Raw genomic sequence first — 17,453 nt, forward strand, 5'->3', positions numbered from 1 at the left:
CATACTGCATTAGTATGGAAAATAGTACTGCTCTAGGCTCTGACTGTAAAATACATCATCATTATCAGTTCAGAAAAGAAGATGGGAGATACAGAGCTTCGGGGGATGAATGGGGCAGATGGTAAAAGCTAGAAGACTCCCTGTGAGGCCCCGGCGAGTTGGGAAACCCCTGGAAAGTCTAGAAGCAGTCCCCTTCCTCAACCACACTCTCTCCACGGGTTCTTAAGCTGGGCTTTATCAAGTCCCTGAACCCTCTAAAACATAATGCAAAAACACATTCTTACGTGGCATTTATCCAGAGGGAAAACCCATAACATCCACCAGCTTTTTAAATCCCCAGAAGGACAGGCTATGTAGAATCTGTTATCTGTAAACTGTGCTTTAAGTAACGCCCTTTGGCGGGGCCCATTCTGTGACCCTTTTGAATTCCCACATCCCCCCTCCCTACCTGGTCCAATACACAGCTCTTCTCTCTGCCTCCTGCTTGGCAGCCTTCTCTCTGGCAACCCAGCCTTCCTGACTTTGCCCTATGCTAGGGACATTCTTCCACTTTCCATTTGCCAAACTGCATCCCACCCATCATTTCAATGTCCAGCTCTGAGAATCTGCAAAACAATGTCCTTCATTTGGTAGAAACTGCTATTCTAATTCCCCACAACACAGGAAACAACATTCTAATCACGCTACTCCTCTCCCCAACCCATCCCCCAGCAAACACTGAAGATCTTTGCTAATTCCTGAACAGCACAGATCCCATCTCCTTGGTGTCCTACAATTTCTCTCGTACAGACTCCTGCAGTAATAGATCTTTATTAAAAAGTCAATAATGAAGTGAAAACTCTATATAAACATGGACGGTTGTAATAATCACTTATAATTACAATTAAGTGAGCACTTCCTACATGGGAGTTACTGTCCTAAATGTTTTTACATTCATCATTTCGTTTAATTCTTTTGCCAACCCATTCATTCATTTATTCACTGAGCAGATATTTATTACGCACATCCTGTGCGCCAGGTATGGTTCTGGGTGCTGAGGATACAGCATTGAATTAGAAAGGAAAAAAGTTCCCTCTCTCTGCAAGTTTAGATGTTAGTGCATGTCAGAAGACACTAAATAAGACAATATGAAAATATTAGCATGCCAGGTATGATAAGTGCTATACCAGTTTGTATATATTATGTCCCCCAGGAAAAGCCATGTTCTTTGATGCAATCTTGTGGGGGCAGACGTATTAGTGTTGATTAAGTTGGAACCTTTGGATTAGGCTGTTTCCATGGAGATGTGACCTACCCAACTGTAGGTGATAACTCTGATTAGATAATTTCCATGGAGGCATAGCTCCACCCTCAGCATGGGCCTTGTTTAGTTTACTAGAACACTGTATAGGCGCTCAGACAGAAGGGGCTCGGAGTTTCAGCCAAGAGAGAACAACTGAGAGTGACATTTTGAAGAGAAGCTGCAGGTGAGACAGACATTTTTGAAGACAGCCTTTGAAAGCAGACTTTGATCTGGAAAAGCTAAGAGAGGACAAACGCCCCAAGAGCAATATTTTGGGGAAAGCCATTTTGAAACCAGAACTCCGGAGCAGACGCCAGCCATGTGCCTTCCCAGCTAACAGAGGTTTTCTGGACGCCATTGGCCATCCTCCAGTGAAGGTACCCGATTGCTGATGCCCTACCTTGGACACCTTATGGCCTTAAGACTGTAACTTTGTAACCAAATAAACCACCTTTATAAAAGCCAATCCATTTCTGGTGTTTTGCATAATGGCAGCATTAGCAAACTGGAACAAGACACAGGAAGAAAATGCAGGGAGTGATGGAATGTGGAGCTTTGGGGAAAGGCCTCACTGATTGGGGGCATGTGGCAGATACAGGAAGGAAGTGAGGGAGACACCCCAGCCCTTAGGAAAAGAGAGCTCCAGGCAGAGGAAAGAGCCGAGCGTAAAGGTGCCTTTAGGAGTGCAGTTAGTGTGTTTCAGGAACAGTAATGACAAGGGGGCTGGAGCTGAGGAAGGTTCTATCCCCATTTCACATTCAGGGAAACTGAGACTCAGAAGGTCAAGGAAAGAGCTCAAAGTTACAGAGCCTGCTGTTCGGACAAACTGGGACTTGAATCCTGGAAGCTGGACACAGGATGCTAATAGGTCCTCTTGGCTGCACACTGCCACTGGGTACATGTCAGTGCACACGCTGGCTCTTGTTGAGCACACACTTCATTACTTAAGGGCCTCTGACACTCAGCAACTGGCCTGGGTTCCCTAGATTTGCCTGGCCCACTCCTACAACTACCCAAACCTTTTCTGAAATACACAGTGCCAGGGATAGCTATTTTCCAGAATAAGGACAGGATGCTCATTATTTGTACCAAGCAGATAGCACAGTAGTCAAGATTAAAGCATCACTACAGAATCATTGTGCTGGTGCTCGAGGGGAAGTTTTCTCTGAGGATCTAATTCCCTGGGAAGTACCATGTGAGTGGAAGCGGTCATGCTTTCATCTATTAGAGGCACCCTGGTTGCTTATACCTCTGCCAATTTTCTCTAAGCAGCAAAATTAGGTTTTAGACATCCTGTGCAAATGGAGACAGGCCTCAGTTGATCGGAGCAATTAACCCCTAAATATTTAATAGATGCTCTGACTGCTCCCCCTTCTATGTGAAAAAGGTGCTGGCTGGTCTTCCACAAACAAATAGATCAGATGAAGACGCAAGGAACACAGATATTCACATCCCAGCCCTCTCTGCTCCAAGATCCCAGGAAACACCTAGGACAAGGCTCTGGATGACAAGGCAGCCAGGCAAATGCCTTCGATGACTTCCCCCCCACTGCCTACACATGACAAAGCAAATGGGACAGAAATGCACAGCCTCAGAGCCCCATGGACATAGCAGCCGAATCGCAGTGGCTGATGGAACTTGGTATTGTACTGTATGAATGCATGTAAGTGTGATTGTGAGTGTGTGTGTGTGTATGCATATACATGCAAGGAGGCACTTACAAAGGTGCGTGTGGTTGTACCCTACCCAGAGAAACTCCTAGTTTCATGGTTCCATGAAAGGCCTCTCCGACTTCTCCTTTGTTCCGTGGGGCCCAGCGTTCCCATCAGGGCCAACTTGTCCAGTAGCCATAAGAGGTGCCTATGGGCCCACAACACATTTAGGGGCCCACAAAAAAAAATGTTTTAATTTCTTTTAAAATCAAAAGGAAAAGAAGGAACTTTAAGGCTGAAGAATGTTTTAATATATGATATTAAGATATTTCTCTTTATACCAATTCAGTCACAAAATATATTTTTAAATATTATTTTAAATTACGGGGGAAGAGACCCACAAAGGCAAAGTTCCCAGAGCCCAGGAATGTTGTCGTGCAGCCCTGATTCCTAAGCGCGCCTGCTTCCATAAGCACTGGCTTCTAGAGACCTGCAGTATCTTACAGACGCAAAGCCCTTATAGATGCAAAGGGCTAAAAGCAGTCCTTGGGCCAAGACTCCTGCCCACGCAGGAATCCCTCCTATGACACGCTCTCTTATCAACGTCCTCTCCTCATTTTGGCATGCTCGTCTGATCTCTCTAACCAGACGCTGAGTTCATCAAGTGGAATGAGACACTGCAGGAAGGAAGAAGCAACAACAGTGCCAAGGAGGATGTGTCACCGGCCCCAATAAAGACAAGCAGAATGCTAAGGGAATGCACAGGTGGCAGCGTCCGTTCCATCTCAGAAATCACAGAGGACTTCCAGGAGGTGGAAGAGTCCCTGCTCCTTCTAAAACAAGCTTCCCAACTGTTTAGCTTGCATTTCTCACATGAGCTGTGCCACAGTAGCTTGTTAAGAATCTCTAATCCACTTACCTCCAAAGTGAACTCTCAGTCACGCTCCCCAGGTTGAAGTCATACAGCTTTGTCAGGATCAGTATGACCTGCGCAGAGGGGAGGGGTGAGGGCGGGTGGGGAAGAACAGAAGGGAAAAAAAAAGGAGGCTTACTTTAGTTTGTGTAACAATATACCATGCATCTCAAATCACCCAGAGGAGGGCTTAGCATTTATCCGCTGAATTGAGGGATATTATAGGATCAAGCGAGAGAAAAAAAAATCATTAATTTAATGCATCCTTGTAACCAGCAGCATTTATTTTAATCCCAACGATACTCCACATTTGAAATAAAGCGTGCCAACAGGAATTAATTGGGTATCAACAGATGTTTCTCCACATCTGTCCTCTCTCAAGGTCAGGCACAGGCCGGCTGGCTTTGTTTGCCAGTAAGGCCACCTGGAGATCAGAGGCAGGACTTGCTTTTGATCTAGAGGTGACTGTTTTACAGGATTGGACCTAAAAAAAAGTACGAAGGAACTAGGCCTGATTCTTTCTATCCGCGGGGGGGTTCAAAGTCATTTTGTGTTTCCATCAGTAGGATCTTAGCAGCCACAAACACATGAACAGCAGGCAGGCCCAGTCCCCAACATCTGCTGACACCAACTGCCTCCATCAGCTGGCATCTGCCCCCACCACGGAGAAAGCAGGTCACCAGGCTCCACTGGGCACCAGGACCACTTTCTTGACTGCAGTTAAAATTAAGACACCCAGAAGCTGTACGTGTCAGAGATCTGGAGCTGCCTACAATTGGTTATTGGGTTTCTGAGGTGGTTTGGGGCTGGCCAGTCTGTTCCCACGACCCTGTACACTTCTCCAGCCGGGGACTTGGATAGCAGCCAATACCCTGTCGGCCCCTCATGTCCTGGACAGCGGCTCATGTACAACTCCACATCTACAAGGATACTAAGCGCAGGCACCTGAGTCAATTTTAATCAAAACACAGGTGCCTCATATGCATCACGTGCCTGCACGCATGATAATTCAGTTACACGTAATTGTGTTTATCTAAATTTAATGCACAACTCATTTCACTTTTCTCAGCTCCTTACCATTCCACAATTTAACTTCCTCCAGTTCATTTGCACAGCAGCCATTAAACTCTTTCTGAGATAATGAATTTCTGCTACTAAGTTGGGGCTTTTCCATTCTAGGTATCCATTTAAGATTAAAGAAAAATAATCAAGCATTATATTGAGCATTTTCATGGCACTTAACAGACGACAAAACACTCACTTCGAGATTTATTCACATCCAGCACCCCATGGGGCTGGTCAATGCCATTTTCATTTCTTCTGTGTAAACTAAGAAAAAAATTAGAGGCAAAGGATGTGACCCATTATAGGTCAAAGAGAGTCTATGACAAAGTTGACTCGTTCTGTTCAACTTTTCTGCCTTCACTAGAGTTCTCATAGGTCTCCTCTCAGACTCGATGCTGTGAGGGGGAGGAGTAGGTTGGCAAGCAAGAGCAAAGCCAAAAGAAAAATCAATGGCATAGAATCATAATTTGAGTAGACTCTAACAAGCTGTCTATCCTATTACCCAGGCACAATAGCAAGGGGCGTGTAACATATGTTAAGAATTATTCCCCACTATAAGACATGGTCCTTGCCTCTCCTATCCATGGCTAGTTCCCTCATTTGTTAAATGGGGACTAACGAAGGCAAAGGGCTCATTCACACTCTCTTCAATCAAATGCTTAACAATGTGCCAGAGAAATTCTGTTTGTTGAATTAATACACACACATGCACACGGCCACACACAGAGTTCCCTCCTTCATTTCGCCTTCTTCCATCTACAAGGTCATTCTTCACTATCAGCATTTAAAAGCAAGGATGTTAACTGCAGGCCACCCCAAATTCTGGGTAAACAAACTCAGAACTATGTTCTACTAGGACTGGATCAGAATACCCATCTTGGGCTCTGCATAAGCAAGTCAGAGCACTTTATGTCCCCCTAACATCAAGCCTACGGGGGCATTAAGCCTTCTTCTCAAAGCACAAAGTCCAAACAGAGAGAAGAAAAAGACATACTGAGGTAAAGAGTTCTACTTAATTAATAGAGCTTCCAAAAACTGGTTCTGGGAAGCCCTTATGAGGACACAGAGCTGCTCTAATTCTATCAGTTTCCTTACCTCAAGCTTGGCCCCTTCTCCAGCTTTTTCTTCCCCTATCTCGCCCTTCTTTCTTTCCTTTCTTCTTTCCATCTTTCTTTTATTCCTTCCTTCTTTCATCTACTGAATGACTATGATATTCTGGTCACTGGGCTACTCATTGGGGATACAGGATAAAACATTCAGATCCTGTTCTCCAGGAGCTCACGGTCTACCAGGAAAAAAAAAAAAAAACCCATGAACAAATGAGCACATTATTCCCTACACAGAGTGATAACTGCTATGATGGAAGATGCAGAAGGGAGTATGGGAATATTGAGTTCCCCAATCCAGAGAATGAATGAGGGATATCAGGAAAGGCTTCCTCAAAGTGAACCCCAAGCTGATCCCAAAAAAGAGTATAAACTAACTACATAAAGAAAGTGCCATGAGCAAAGACTCAGCTATTCTGGAGAGAAACCATCTAAAAGAGTATTATTAGACTCTTTGGCTTCTCCTTCCCCTGTGTGGTTGCCATGATAATGCACCTCTTAGAGCTCCAACTGCAGGGAACATAACTGACTGAGGACACAGCTGCTGGGCTCTGAAATCCTTCGCTGCTCTCTGGCCAAGTCAGGCATCCCTCAGCCACTCCCAGTCAATGACTGAGTTGACAGGGACACTAGGGCAGGCCCGTTCCTGGGAGCCGTGGCCTCCTCTAGTGGGTGACTTCGGCTTTGGGATTTCCTGATAGCCTTGCTATACCTTCCATGGAACTTCACTTCAGTCAGAGACACCTCCACGCAATCTTCCTGCCTTCCCTCTCCTTCACTTGGGGTCAGACCTGCATCTTGGTTTGATGGTTCTTCCTTCCCATTTTCTTTCTCAGGCAATTCCCTAGTAGATTTCTTGCACATCTGATCTCATCTTGGTGTCTTCTTCTTGAAGGATCCAGACTAAAACTCCTTTCCATACCTCCATGAAGATTATTACTGCTTTCACGATAGATGGTTTACTTCTTAATTCACTTTCTTGATGGGACACTTCCACTGGCTCCATCTGCCTGAGGGTTAAATCCACATTCCTTAGCCTGGGATTTAAGGCACCCCACAGCCCAGGCCCCCTTTACCCACACTTCTCAGAAACCTGTCCTCTGCTTTAAGTTCCTTCTCAAGGAACTCCAAATAAGCCAAAACCATTTTCACATAAACTTTCTGTCTCTCATGCTGAATTGTGGGATCGTGGCCTGTGCCCAGTCCTTTCTTAGTGCCTGGACTTTCCCGACTATTGTTCAAGAAACAGCTCAAAGTCCACCTCCTTCAGGCTACCTCCCACGACTATTCTATTATTCAAGTTCTGTCTCCCCTAAAATCCTATTTTTATTAAAATTGAGCCACATAATTGACCACTTTATTATACTCTTATCTTGATAGTTTCTGGATGTTACAAATAGATTCCGAACTATTGAGGCAGGTATCACTTCTCTCTCCCTCACAAACAGGTTCAACATGTTGAAGATTCTTTAAAAACATATAATTTTTGAGTTATAATTTTTGAAAGATATTGGTGTTTGTTGGTAAATCATAGACCTCAGGAGGGGACAGGATTAATCTAGTTTATTGCCCTTGATTTATAGATGAGGAAGTTGAGGCCCAGAGAAGGGAAGTGGCCCAGGGTCAATGCCCAGCTCTGCGTGACCTTGACCATGTGCCCCAGGGCAGTGTTCTTCCCACAGAAGAGTAAAGCTGGAGACTAACAGTCACTGGGGAGCCTCCCTGGTCCACCTCCAGGAAGTTCGACTCAGTGGTCACGGGTGGATTCCAGGAATCTTCCTGCGGTGATCAGAAGACAAGGCCTGGAGAAAGAGGCCCTCAGGTCACAGTGTCCCCTCCACCAGGTTGTGATCCTGAGCTAGAAAAGCTTCCTTTCCCTGACATTGTGTTGAGCCACGTAAATAAGCAAACAGCAGGAGATGTATTAGGAAGGTACCATGAGAAAGTCACACCAGCGTTCCCCAGAGGAAAGGTCAAAAAGCTGATAATTAGGGCTAGAACCCTCCTTTCCCCTGGAGCCCAGCAAAGGACACTAATAGAGCTATGAAGAGAAGATAATGTAACCTTTAGACATTCTGTGCCACGCAAACAGAACCAGGAGAGAAAGAAAGCCTTCCCACCCTTGGACTTTCTCACCAAAGTCTTCCAAAGGCCACCAGGGAAGAGGGAATTACTAGGGAATAAAATTAAATCAGAAAGAGTAAACCCACCTAAGAAGCCCCTTGCTGCTGGGCAAGCACTGGGATCAGAAGGAGATGTGAGTGTACCTGAGGAGACACCAGTAGACGGATGTAAGAAAGGCAAAAGGATTAGCCCTAGATATCCATGGCAAAGCCTGATAATCTCAGTTTTCCAGGCTACCATGACAACTGACACACAATGGGTTGGCTTAAACAACAGGAATGTATTCTCTCATGGTTTCAAGCCTGCTTCCTCTCAGGTTGGTAACATTCCAATACTGACTTGCCACAATCCTTAGGGTTCCTTGGGTGAATCCCTATTTTCCAACACATGGTGATGTCCTCTCCTTTCTTTTCTGGGTTCCACAGACCTCAGGCTTCTGACTCCTCCCTGTGGCCTTCTCTTTCTATGTCTGAATTTCTTCTGCTTATAAAGGACAACAGTAATCTGGATTAAGGCCCAACGTCATTCAGTTGGGCCACACCCAACCAAAAATAACATCTTCAGGAGATCCTATTTACAGTGGGTTCACACCCACGGGAATGTAGATTAAGAACATGTTAACTCAGGGTACACAGTTCAATCCACCACACCTAACGTGACTATCCTCCAGCCTCACACCAGCAGATGTCCCCATGTGAGACTGGGGAGTCAAATCCAAGGAAGGAGAAGCACTTATTGAACTCCTACTGTGTGTTAAATACAGTACACTGGGTGCTTCTCAATCCCTGTGACAAGCCTTTAAAAGCAGAGCAGGTATTCTAAAAATCCCCATTTTACAGAAAAGGAATCTGAGGCCTAAGGGTTAAGCAAATTGCCCAGGAGATACACCACTAGCAAGAGGCAGAGCCAGCATTCTCATCCAGGCCTGTCTGACTCAAATGCAATGCCCGTCCTACTCCAATGCAAAGCTCCTCAATTCAGCAAATGTTTAAATAGTATGGGCCTGCCTGCACAAGGAAATGAGCAGAAATAGAGAGAGAGAAAAGCACATTATTGCCCTCAAGGGGTGTTTCATTCATTCATGAACCCCACAAATATTTTCTGAGCATCTACTACAATAATTACAAAGGCACCTGCCAAATTCTAGGAATCAGGGATAGATCTAGAGCTCAATGGCCAGAGGTGAAAACTTTTGCTTTCTTTGTTCTTAGAGAAAGAAACAGGAAACAGAGATGTATAATGAGAAAAGAACTTGACAAATGGTTGGGAGATTCAGTTTTTCAAATAATCTCTGTCAAGTAAGTATCTTTTTTGACCTAACCAGGGCTACAATCCTGGGGGGATTTTAGACAGCAGGAGAAATGAAAATTTTAAACGGAATAATTCATGAGTAAATAGAACTTCTCTCTTATTATAAGCTACACACACACACACACACACACACACACACACACACACTATAGAAGTCCCTGGAAATAAATGTGTTGTGTATATATATAAATATAGCTGGAAAATCTCATATGTATTTATGAAAAATATAGATTTAGGTGCATATATCATATCTTTTAAACTGGCACCTGACATCTCCAACACTTTGTTCAGACATCTCTTATAGCTTTTATCACATTGGGTGACAGTACTTCTTTGTATGTCTGTCTCATCTGTTAGCTTGGGACCTCCATGAGGTCAGAAATCAGTAGGTCTCATTTAACTCTGCTTCCCCATGCCTAGCAAGTACCTGACACATAGCAGGTACTATGCAAGGTCCACTGAATGAATTATAAAAGCATGCCAATAAAAGGAGGGATGCGGTGATAAATCTATGAGACAGATGTGGACATGTGCTGTAAGAGTTGAGAAGAAGGAATTAAGTCCACAAAATGTGATCAGCAAAGTTGCATGAAGGAGAGTTTTTAAAAGATGGACCTTAAAAGATGGTAAGAATTTGGATATATTAAAACAACTTCTTTTTTTCTTTTTCTTTCCTTTCATTTTTTCTTAAACAGGTATAGGCAAAAAAGAGCAGGGGTTGGGGTGCCATACAAGAACCTGCATGGAGGCAGACCATCGTGGGCCTGCAGGGGTAAGACAAGAAAGGAGTAGGTGCAATATAATGTGCTGAGACACAAGGCAGGCTGTGTCAAGAGTGGAAAAGAAAGCACAAAGGACAGTGGAGTAGCACAGGAAGAAGAGGGGAATTCCAACATGGTGTGCTCAACTATGGACTCACATTAAGTTTGATAGGGGAGAAGAGGGTGGTGGCACCGAGCGACTCAGGCTTGACTGGCCTCTCACAGTTGGCGCTGTCACTGTTGGCTGACTGCCTACGTCACAGAGCGCCTCGCAATCTGCTGGTCCCCAAGCATCCCGTGTCCCCTGCTGCCCCAGAAGCCCCCAGCCCTCAGCTAATTGCCTGATCTTCAGACACACTGCAATGCTGTGACCAATGCCTGTGACCAACACCATTGTTTCGTGCTTCCCCTTCTCTCTTTCATTCCTTTATTCCTGCCCTATCCCAGCAAGTATAAGGTTCTTGGTGATAAAGTGATCAAAAGAGAAGTGGTTCCTCAACCCAGGAAATCTTTAGTGCTGCTCAACCTGTTGCCTTCCAGGATTATCTGTATTTGAAATCAGGAATCAAAACCCCTGACAGGGTTAGGGAAAGTGATATTTTGGGGAAGAGGGTTTTCTACCCTCCTCATACCCACTTCCAATGTGAGAGGAAATACCCACACTTGAACTGCAAGACAAGGAGGTTTCAGTCCCTCTTTCACTTGAGAATCATTCCAAAATTCCCCATGTCTAAATTTGCTTATCCATTAGGTCCAGCCCTCTGCTTCCTGGGTGGAGCTTCCAGCATGGAAAGAACCCAGGACTTGGAGCCAAAAGAGTGATGGTCAAGACCTATCCTTACCACAAGCTGGCTCCATGACCGTGAGCAATTTATTTACATTTCCAGAATCTGAAAATAGGGATAACATTATTCCCATCCCCACCAACCTCACAGGGTTATTGATTCAAATCAAGTAAGTGAAGCAGATCTGCTTTACAGCTGCACTATGCAAATATGAATTATTAGTATGACCATCATTCTTCAGGGGATAAGATTTCCAACTTGCCCTTACTTGCAAGGTGGGGGCAGGGGACTCTTCAGATGCTAAAGTTCTTAGACTCCTTCTAAAAACCCCCATGCATGCTAGACTTGGCTCCCACACTCAGCTTTAGCGGGGAGGAAGGAAGCCCCAGGGGAGTCCTGTCCTCTGAAAGGATAATGTGCAATCTGCAAATTCATAAATCACAAGGAACGTTCTCACCCGCGAGCACAATCAGTGACGTGAGGACCTTTAATGCCTGTAAAATTTTACTCTGATGGAAAATTACTTTAGTAATTTAGAAATCTTGATTCCTTGGAATCCACAGAGTTCTCTGCACATTCCCCTCCAGATCCCCCTCACCTCCTACCACCTTGGTTCCTGCCCCTACCTCTTTGTTTCCAGCCAACTGGAACAGGGGCACAATGGCTTTCTCTACAGGGAGGGGTCAGCAATGAGGGCGCTGAAGCACGCCCCTAGGGACTGCCTGCAAGAGTGTGTGAAAGTCTCAGGGGCGCCTGTGAATCCTGAGGTCCTCCTCCTGCCAGGGAGGAGAAATTGAACCTTCGTAGTCCAGAGCCCAACTCAATGACAGCACAAGAACGTCTGAGCACCAACTGGTGCCCAGCACGTTGCTGGGCAAGTGTCACATTCAGAATAACATAAATGGTGCTCCCTGCTCACTCTGAGTTTACAATCTAGTTGGGAGGACAAGGAAATAGTAGAAGAGATACCAACTTCTTCAGTATATGAAAATATGAAAATTAACAAAATTCTTACTCCACTTTTCCCTTTTGTTCAAGGGTCAAGATAGAACCTCAGTGTGGCCCGGGGTGCCTTCCTCATCCAACATAGCAAGGCAAACGCTGAGTCTTCTGGAACATGACGCAAACTGCCCCTCCTCTCCATGTCCACTGCATCACCCAATTTCAGCTCCTCATAATTTCTTCATTTATTCACCAAACAAACATGTATGGCATGCTTCCTATTTGCCAGCAGTTGTGAAGAAAACAAACCAGCTTCCCTGCCCTCATGAAGCTTACATTCAACGAAGGGATACATAAAATAAAGAAACCAGTAAATATGTTACTAGACAGAAGGGGGTAGGTGCTGTGGGGCTAATAATAATAATAATAATAATAATAATAATAAGCAGGAAGGATAAGACAAAGTGCTAACATGGGGGACCCACATTCCTGCCTCTGCATTGCAGGTCACCAAGACCCTGACAATTACATTTCCAGGACTCACCTGTCAGCTGGCTCCCAGTTTCACTCTGCCAACAAGGAGTCCTAGTAGGGACTGGTAGAGGAGGAATAAAAGCTACTTTCTTCATGCTTCTGGTTTCTGGTGACAGCACAACCATCACAACAGAGCTGCTGGAAACAACAGCAGCGGTGAAGGGTCTCAGGCACCAGGAAGTGCAGGCTCCTGGTTCCCGCTCAGCCCCCACGGCAGGAGTCTGGGTGGGGAGACCCTAGGCCCCTGGTACCTCTTCTCATCCTGCTGCACAGGGGTGCAGGGGTGTCTGCAGTTTTCAATCTCTGAGAAACTCTGCCTTTCTCTTTTTGCCCCTCCTCCCCTTCTTATGACCAATTCCTGCCTTAAATATCTTCTTTGGAATTATTTAGAGTCAGAGACCCCCATTGCCACAGAATGGCCTGTGAGATCAGAGGAAACCCAGGCAAGTGTAGTTCTGGAAGTCAGATAAAGAAAGCGTTTCAAGAAGAAGGGAGTGATAAGCTATGTCAAATGTTGCTGACAGCTCGTATATGGCATAAATTGAGGATGGACCATTGACTTAGCTGCTAGATTCCTGTGAAGGCCTTCAAACTAGCTAGTTTACTTAATTTCTCTTTCATTCCTATATCAGAATGATCTTTTCAAAAGAAGAGGCTGAATTCTGTTGCATACTGCTGAAGAATTTCTAGTGACTTCCCTGTGCTTTTAGGATCAAGTCCAAATTCCTCAGCATGGAATCAAACGTCTTTCTCAACTTGGTTCCAGTGACATTTTAAACCTCTTCTTTATCCACTTCCCCAACATGATCTCTAAATTCTAGCCACACTGAAATATCCACTTTTCCCTGTTCCATTTTCCCACACCTTTGCACAGGCTCATCTCTCTCCTCCGAATGCTACTCTTCCATTCTCTCCCTGATGTTCTCCTTCTCATCCTTCAAAGTCCAAATCAAACATCATCAACACTCTGAGATCCTACCGTCCTCCAAGACAGAACTGGCTATCCCTTACTTAATCTATGTTCCCCTAACTTTCTGAACATACTTCCAAATTATGTTATAATTTTCTATTTGCATACGTATCTCCACCCACCATTAAGCTATGCACTTCTTTAGGACAGGGACCCTGTTTTTCTTGTTATTTTATCTCCTCTTTCTTACCATGGCACCCATTAAATAGAGATACAACACATCTGTTGAATTGAAAGTGTATCCATAAACATCCAAAGGAGAAGATGAGTCTAGACTGTGGTAGTAAGATATCCTCAGAGAGGATGAGGATTTAAGTGGGATCATAAAAGATAGAAAGAAAATTGAAATTCCCAATACTCTCTTTTGGGAGTACTTATAAAGTTATTCAAGGGTGTCTTTTCCTTAAATAAGCTAGTCTGCCAAGTTCTCCAGAAGGCAGAGTTCAAAGTGGTTTGCAAAAGAACTTCAAGAATAGCTACAGGATGGTAAGATAAAAGGGAAACGGGGAAGGAGGGAAGATAGTAAAAGCAAACTTCTAAAACATGACTGCATTACATTTCAAAAAGCATTATTCTTTAGGGACTTCTAGAGCAGACACAGTCATACAACTGTACCTGATGGGATGTAGGTTAAAGGAAACACTAGATCTTCAGACAAAAGCATGACTTGATCAACTAGAGTAGTTCAGACAAGAACAGAGCAAATACAGAAAGGACAGAGCGGGAGACACTAACCTTTGTTGGGCACCTGCTAAGTGCCAAGCATCGTGCTTGGTGCTCTATGTGTATTACCCAGTTAATGGGCATAACACAGTGAAAGGTAGATATAACTACCCGCATTGCCTAGATAAGGCAACTATCCAGGTCATGCAGCTAGGAAGAGGTAGAAGCCAGCACCGAAACACAGGCTTGTCTAAATCTGCATGATTCAAGGAAGAGATAAGAGATACCAAAATTAATAAGCATTAGACATTCCTATTTAAAAGCAGGCCATTGTTAAGAAAGTATTTGCAGAATTTGGTGGGTGAATAAAGCAAGCGACAGATCAAGGAAATGGAAATGCAGTGTTGTTGAAACAAGGAGCTGGTGAAAAATGGCTGTTGAATAGTGGGGTTGTTCTGGTTTTGTGTGACGAGCCATTAAAAATGAATTAAAAATCCATTCACTCTCATTCCCTAAGGGACTTAGAAAATGAAAGAGACAGCCATCTCATAGAAATGATTTAGATACCGTGCAGCCTATGGATAGGGGTGGAGCCAAACGACCCCAGAATCCTCTGCCGGTGTCTGTATTCCATGATGGCAGCTCAGCAGAACAAGGGTCAATCGGCTCCAAAGGGGTACAGCTAAATACAAATCGGAGCTTGCAGCTTCCTACCTTGACCATCACTTCATCTATCCAACCACCACCACCACCACCCTGAGGAGGAGGCCAAGGGCAGAGACAGATGTAAAAGATAAAAGAGTGGCTCCAAAGCCACTAGGGTGAAGCTTCCAGAGATGATCGTCAACATAGAGGAAAACATAAGCAACATATTTCCTTGGGAAAAGAGCACAACTTTAAATCACAGTCTTGGTGAGGAATCCAGGCTCTGCCACTTACTCTCTGCATGACTGTAGGCAAGGGACTTAACCCATCGTCCCTATCTGAAAAATAAAACCGACATTGCTCCCTCCATTGGGTTGTTGGAAGGATTAAATAAAAGTGATCTCAAGGTAAGAACTCTCTGCCAAACAGTTTTAGCTGCTGACTCGAGTGGCTTTTCTGGGGATCAGCAATTCCTAAGATTTCCAAGTACCACACTACGGTGCTTCAGATGAGACCAAGGGCAGGGACTGGCTGACGGTGAGAGGCCCCAGGGCAGACATCGTGTCTGACTTACTAGTTATTATATCTCCCGCCCAGCACATTGCAGATCCTGGTAAACCATAGTGGCAAACGACCTATCATCCATTCCATGATCTGGCATTGATCACAACCCTACAAATTATGACAGAGCTCTGTTATGGGCAAGGCACCATGCTATGTACTATGAGGGGATGGAGGGGGAGAGACACACAGTTTCTGACATAGGATGCTTTCAATGTACAAAGGGAGATACAATTGCCAACATGTAAGTCAGAAGTGGCATGACTTATGCTAGGCTTAGACACTTGCCCTCCATTGTCTCATGTGAGTCTCACAGTAACACTGCATGGTTGACAGATGACGGAAACAAGAGATTTTCTAACTGGGATGAATTAGAGGATTTCCCTCCATAGAAACTGTCACAAAAGAGGTGATATTTGAGCTGGCTCATTTTGGTAAGCAAAGAAGGATAAGGAATTTCAGGCTAAGAAAGCAGCATGAGACAAACCAGAAAGGCTGGAAATTGCCTGTCATGTTCCTGCTCTGCAAGTGTTCTGCTGAGGCTAGAGCTTTGGGTACATGGAGAAGGAAATGGAGGCAGACAGGAGTCGGATAATGATAGTTTTAAATATGAAGTGCATTAGTTTCCTATTACTGCTGTAACAAATTAGGACAAACTTAGTGGCTTAAAACATCACAAATTCATTATCTTAAACTCTGGAGATCAGAAGTCCAAAATGGGTTTTACTGGTTAAAATCAAGATGTTAGCAGTTTTCTAAGAATGCCTTTTTCTGCTTCTAGAAACTGCCCACATTCCTTGGCTCATGGCCTACTTAGATCTTCAAAGCCTGTACTGGCCAGGCAAGTCTTTCTCACATCACATCACTCTGACAGCGCCTCTTCGGCTTCTCCCTTCTCCAGTTAAGGACCCTTCTGATTACATTGGGCCCACCTGGATAATCTAGAATGCTCTCCCAATCTTTAAATCAGCTGATTAGTGAATTTATTTCCATTTGCTATCTTAATCCCCTTTTTCCATGTAATATAACATATTCTCAGGTTCCAGGGATAGGATATGGACATATTTGGGAAGCTTTTCTTCTGCTTAACACACCAGGTTAAAGAGGTTTGACTGTATTCAGTAAAAAGCATGTAGATGTCTACTGTGCTTGAGCAGGTGAACTGTTTGGACCTGAATTTTGTAAAGAAAACAGTCAGGACCATGATGAGTAGATCAATGAAAATGAAAATCAGAGTGCCTAGTGAGAAGGATATTGTAACAGACTAACCAGAAGTAAGACATCTGAACTGAGACAATGGCAGTGGGAAAGAAAAGAAAGGAAGGAAATTTTTAAAAATAAAGGAACCCTATGAAATCAGTTGCTAAAAATTTCATATGGGGCATTATGGAAAAGAGAGATGTCAAAGCTGCCTCCAAAGTTTCCAGGAAGTTAATGTGCTTCATTATCATCAGAATGCCTGGGCTTGAAATCCAGTTCCAACACTTAGAGGTAATGTTCGTAAGACCTTACCCTCACTGGTGCCCTAGGTTGGCTGTAAGGGTTTCCAAACTATTTCTCTGAACCTGTGCATCTTCCCTTTCTTGGAGCCCTGGCCCTGGCCCACATTCTCCCAGTGGCCCCGTCTTGCTCTTGACCATCTACCTAAGGCACTGACGGACATGTATGTTGCTTCCTGCCCAACTTCTTGGACTTCTGGGAATCCCCTTCCCCAGATTAACATCTCTTGGCCTGACCCACATGTCTGATCAACTCTTGAGCTTTTCTCACAAACTGCTTGCCTAGATCTCACTTGTCAGTTGCCTGAAATCAATGGTCTTCCTGACTTGGCTTTGTCCTAGGACTTGACTTAGAACAGCAGACAAGTGGGACATGGCAGCCACATCCCAAACACAACAGATGAAGGGCCACCTCCCGCATGTGGTGGGAAGTGGGAAGAGGCTGTAGCTTTTCATATGCTCAAGCTATTGGACAAGCATGTGGTCAAATCCCAATGGTTTCATGGTAGAATAGTCATGCATTCATACAAGAAAGTGCTCACAAATCCTAGACATTAGAAGTACAAAAAATTTAATGTGTAATCGGGGCCACGCCAGGCCTGAAAAGAATTGCTCCCCTCTGGTCTTTTACAGAGGCCAG

General features: G+C 44.4%; 1 protein-coding gene across 1 annotated transcript in view; it reads right to left on the reverse strand.

Moving 5' to 3' along the window:
• Window positions 1-17,453, reverse strand: part of SORCS3 (sortilin related VPS10 domain containing receptor 3) — a 593,008-nt gene that overhangs the window by 408,562 nt on the left and 166,993 nt on the right. The window contains exon 2 of the mRNA XM_037804383.1: window positions 3,854-3,921. Within this exon, the coding sequence (XP_037660311.1) occupies window positions 3,854-3,921 (68 nt within the window). The remainder of the gene's footprint in view (window positions 1-3,853; window positions 3,922-17,453) is intronic.

This window comes from Choloepus didactylus, chromosome 15 (genome assembly GCF_015220235.1).
Source record: "Choloepus didactylus isolate mChoDid1 chromosome 15, mChoDid1.pri, whole genome shotgun sequence".
In the NCBI taxonomy this organism is placed as follows: Eukaryota; Metazoa; Chordata; class Mammalia; order Pilosa; family Megalonychidae; genus Choloepus; species Choloepus didactylus.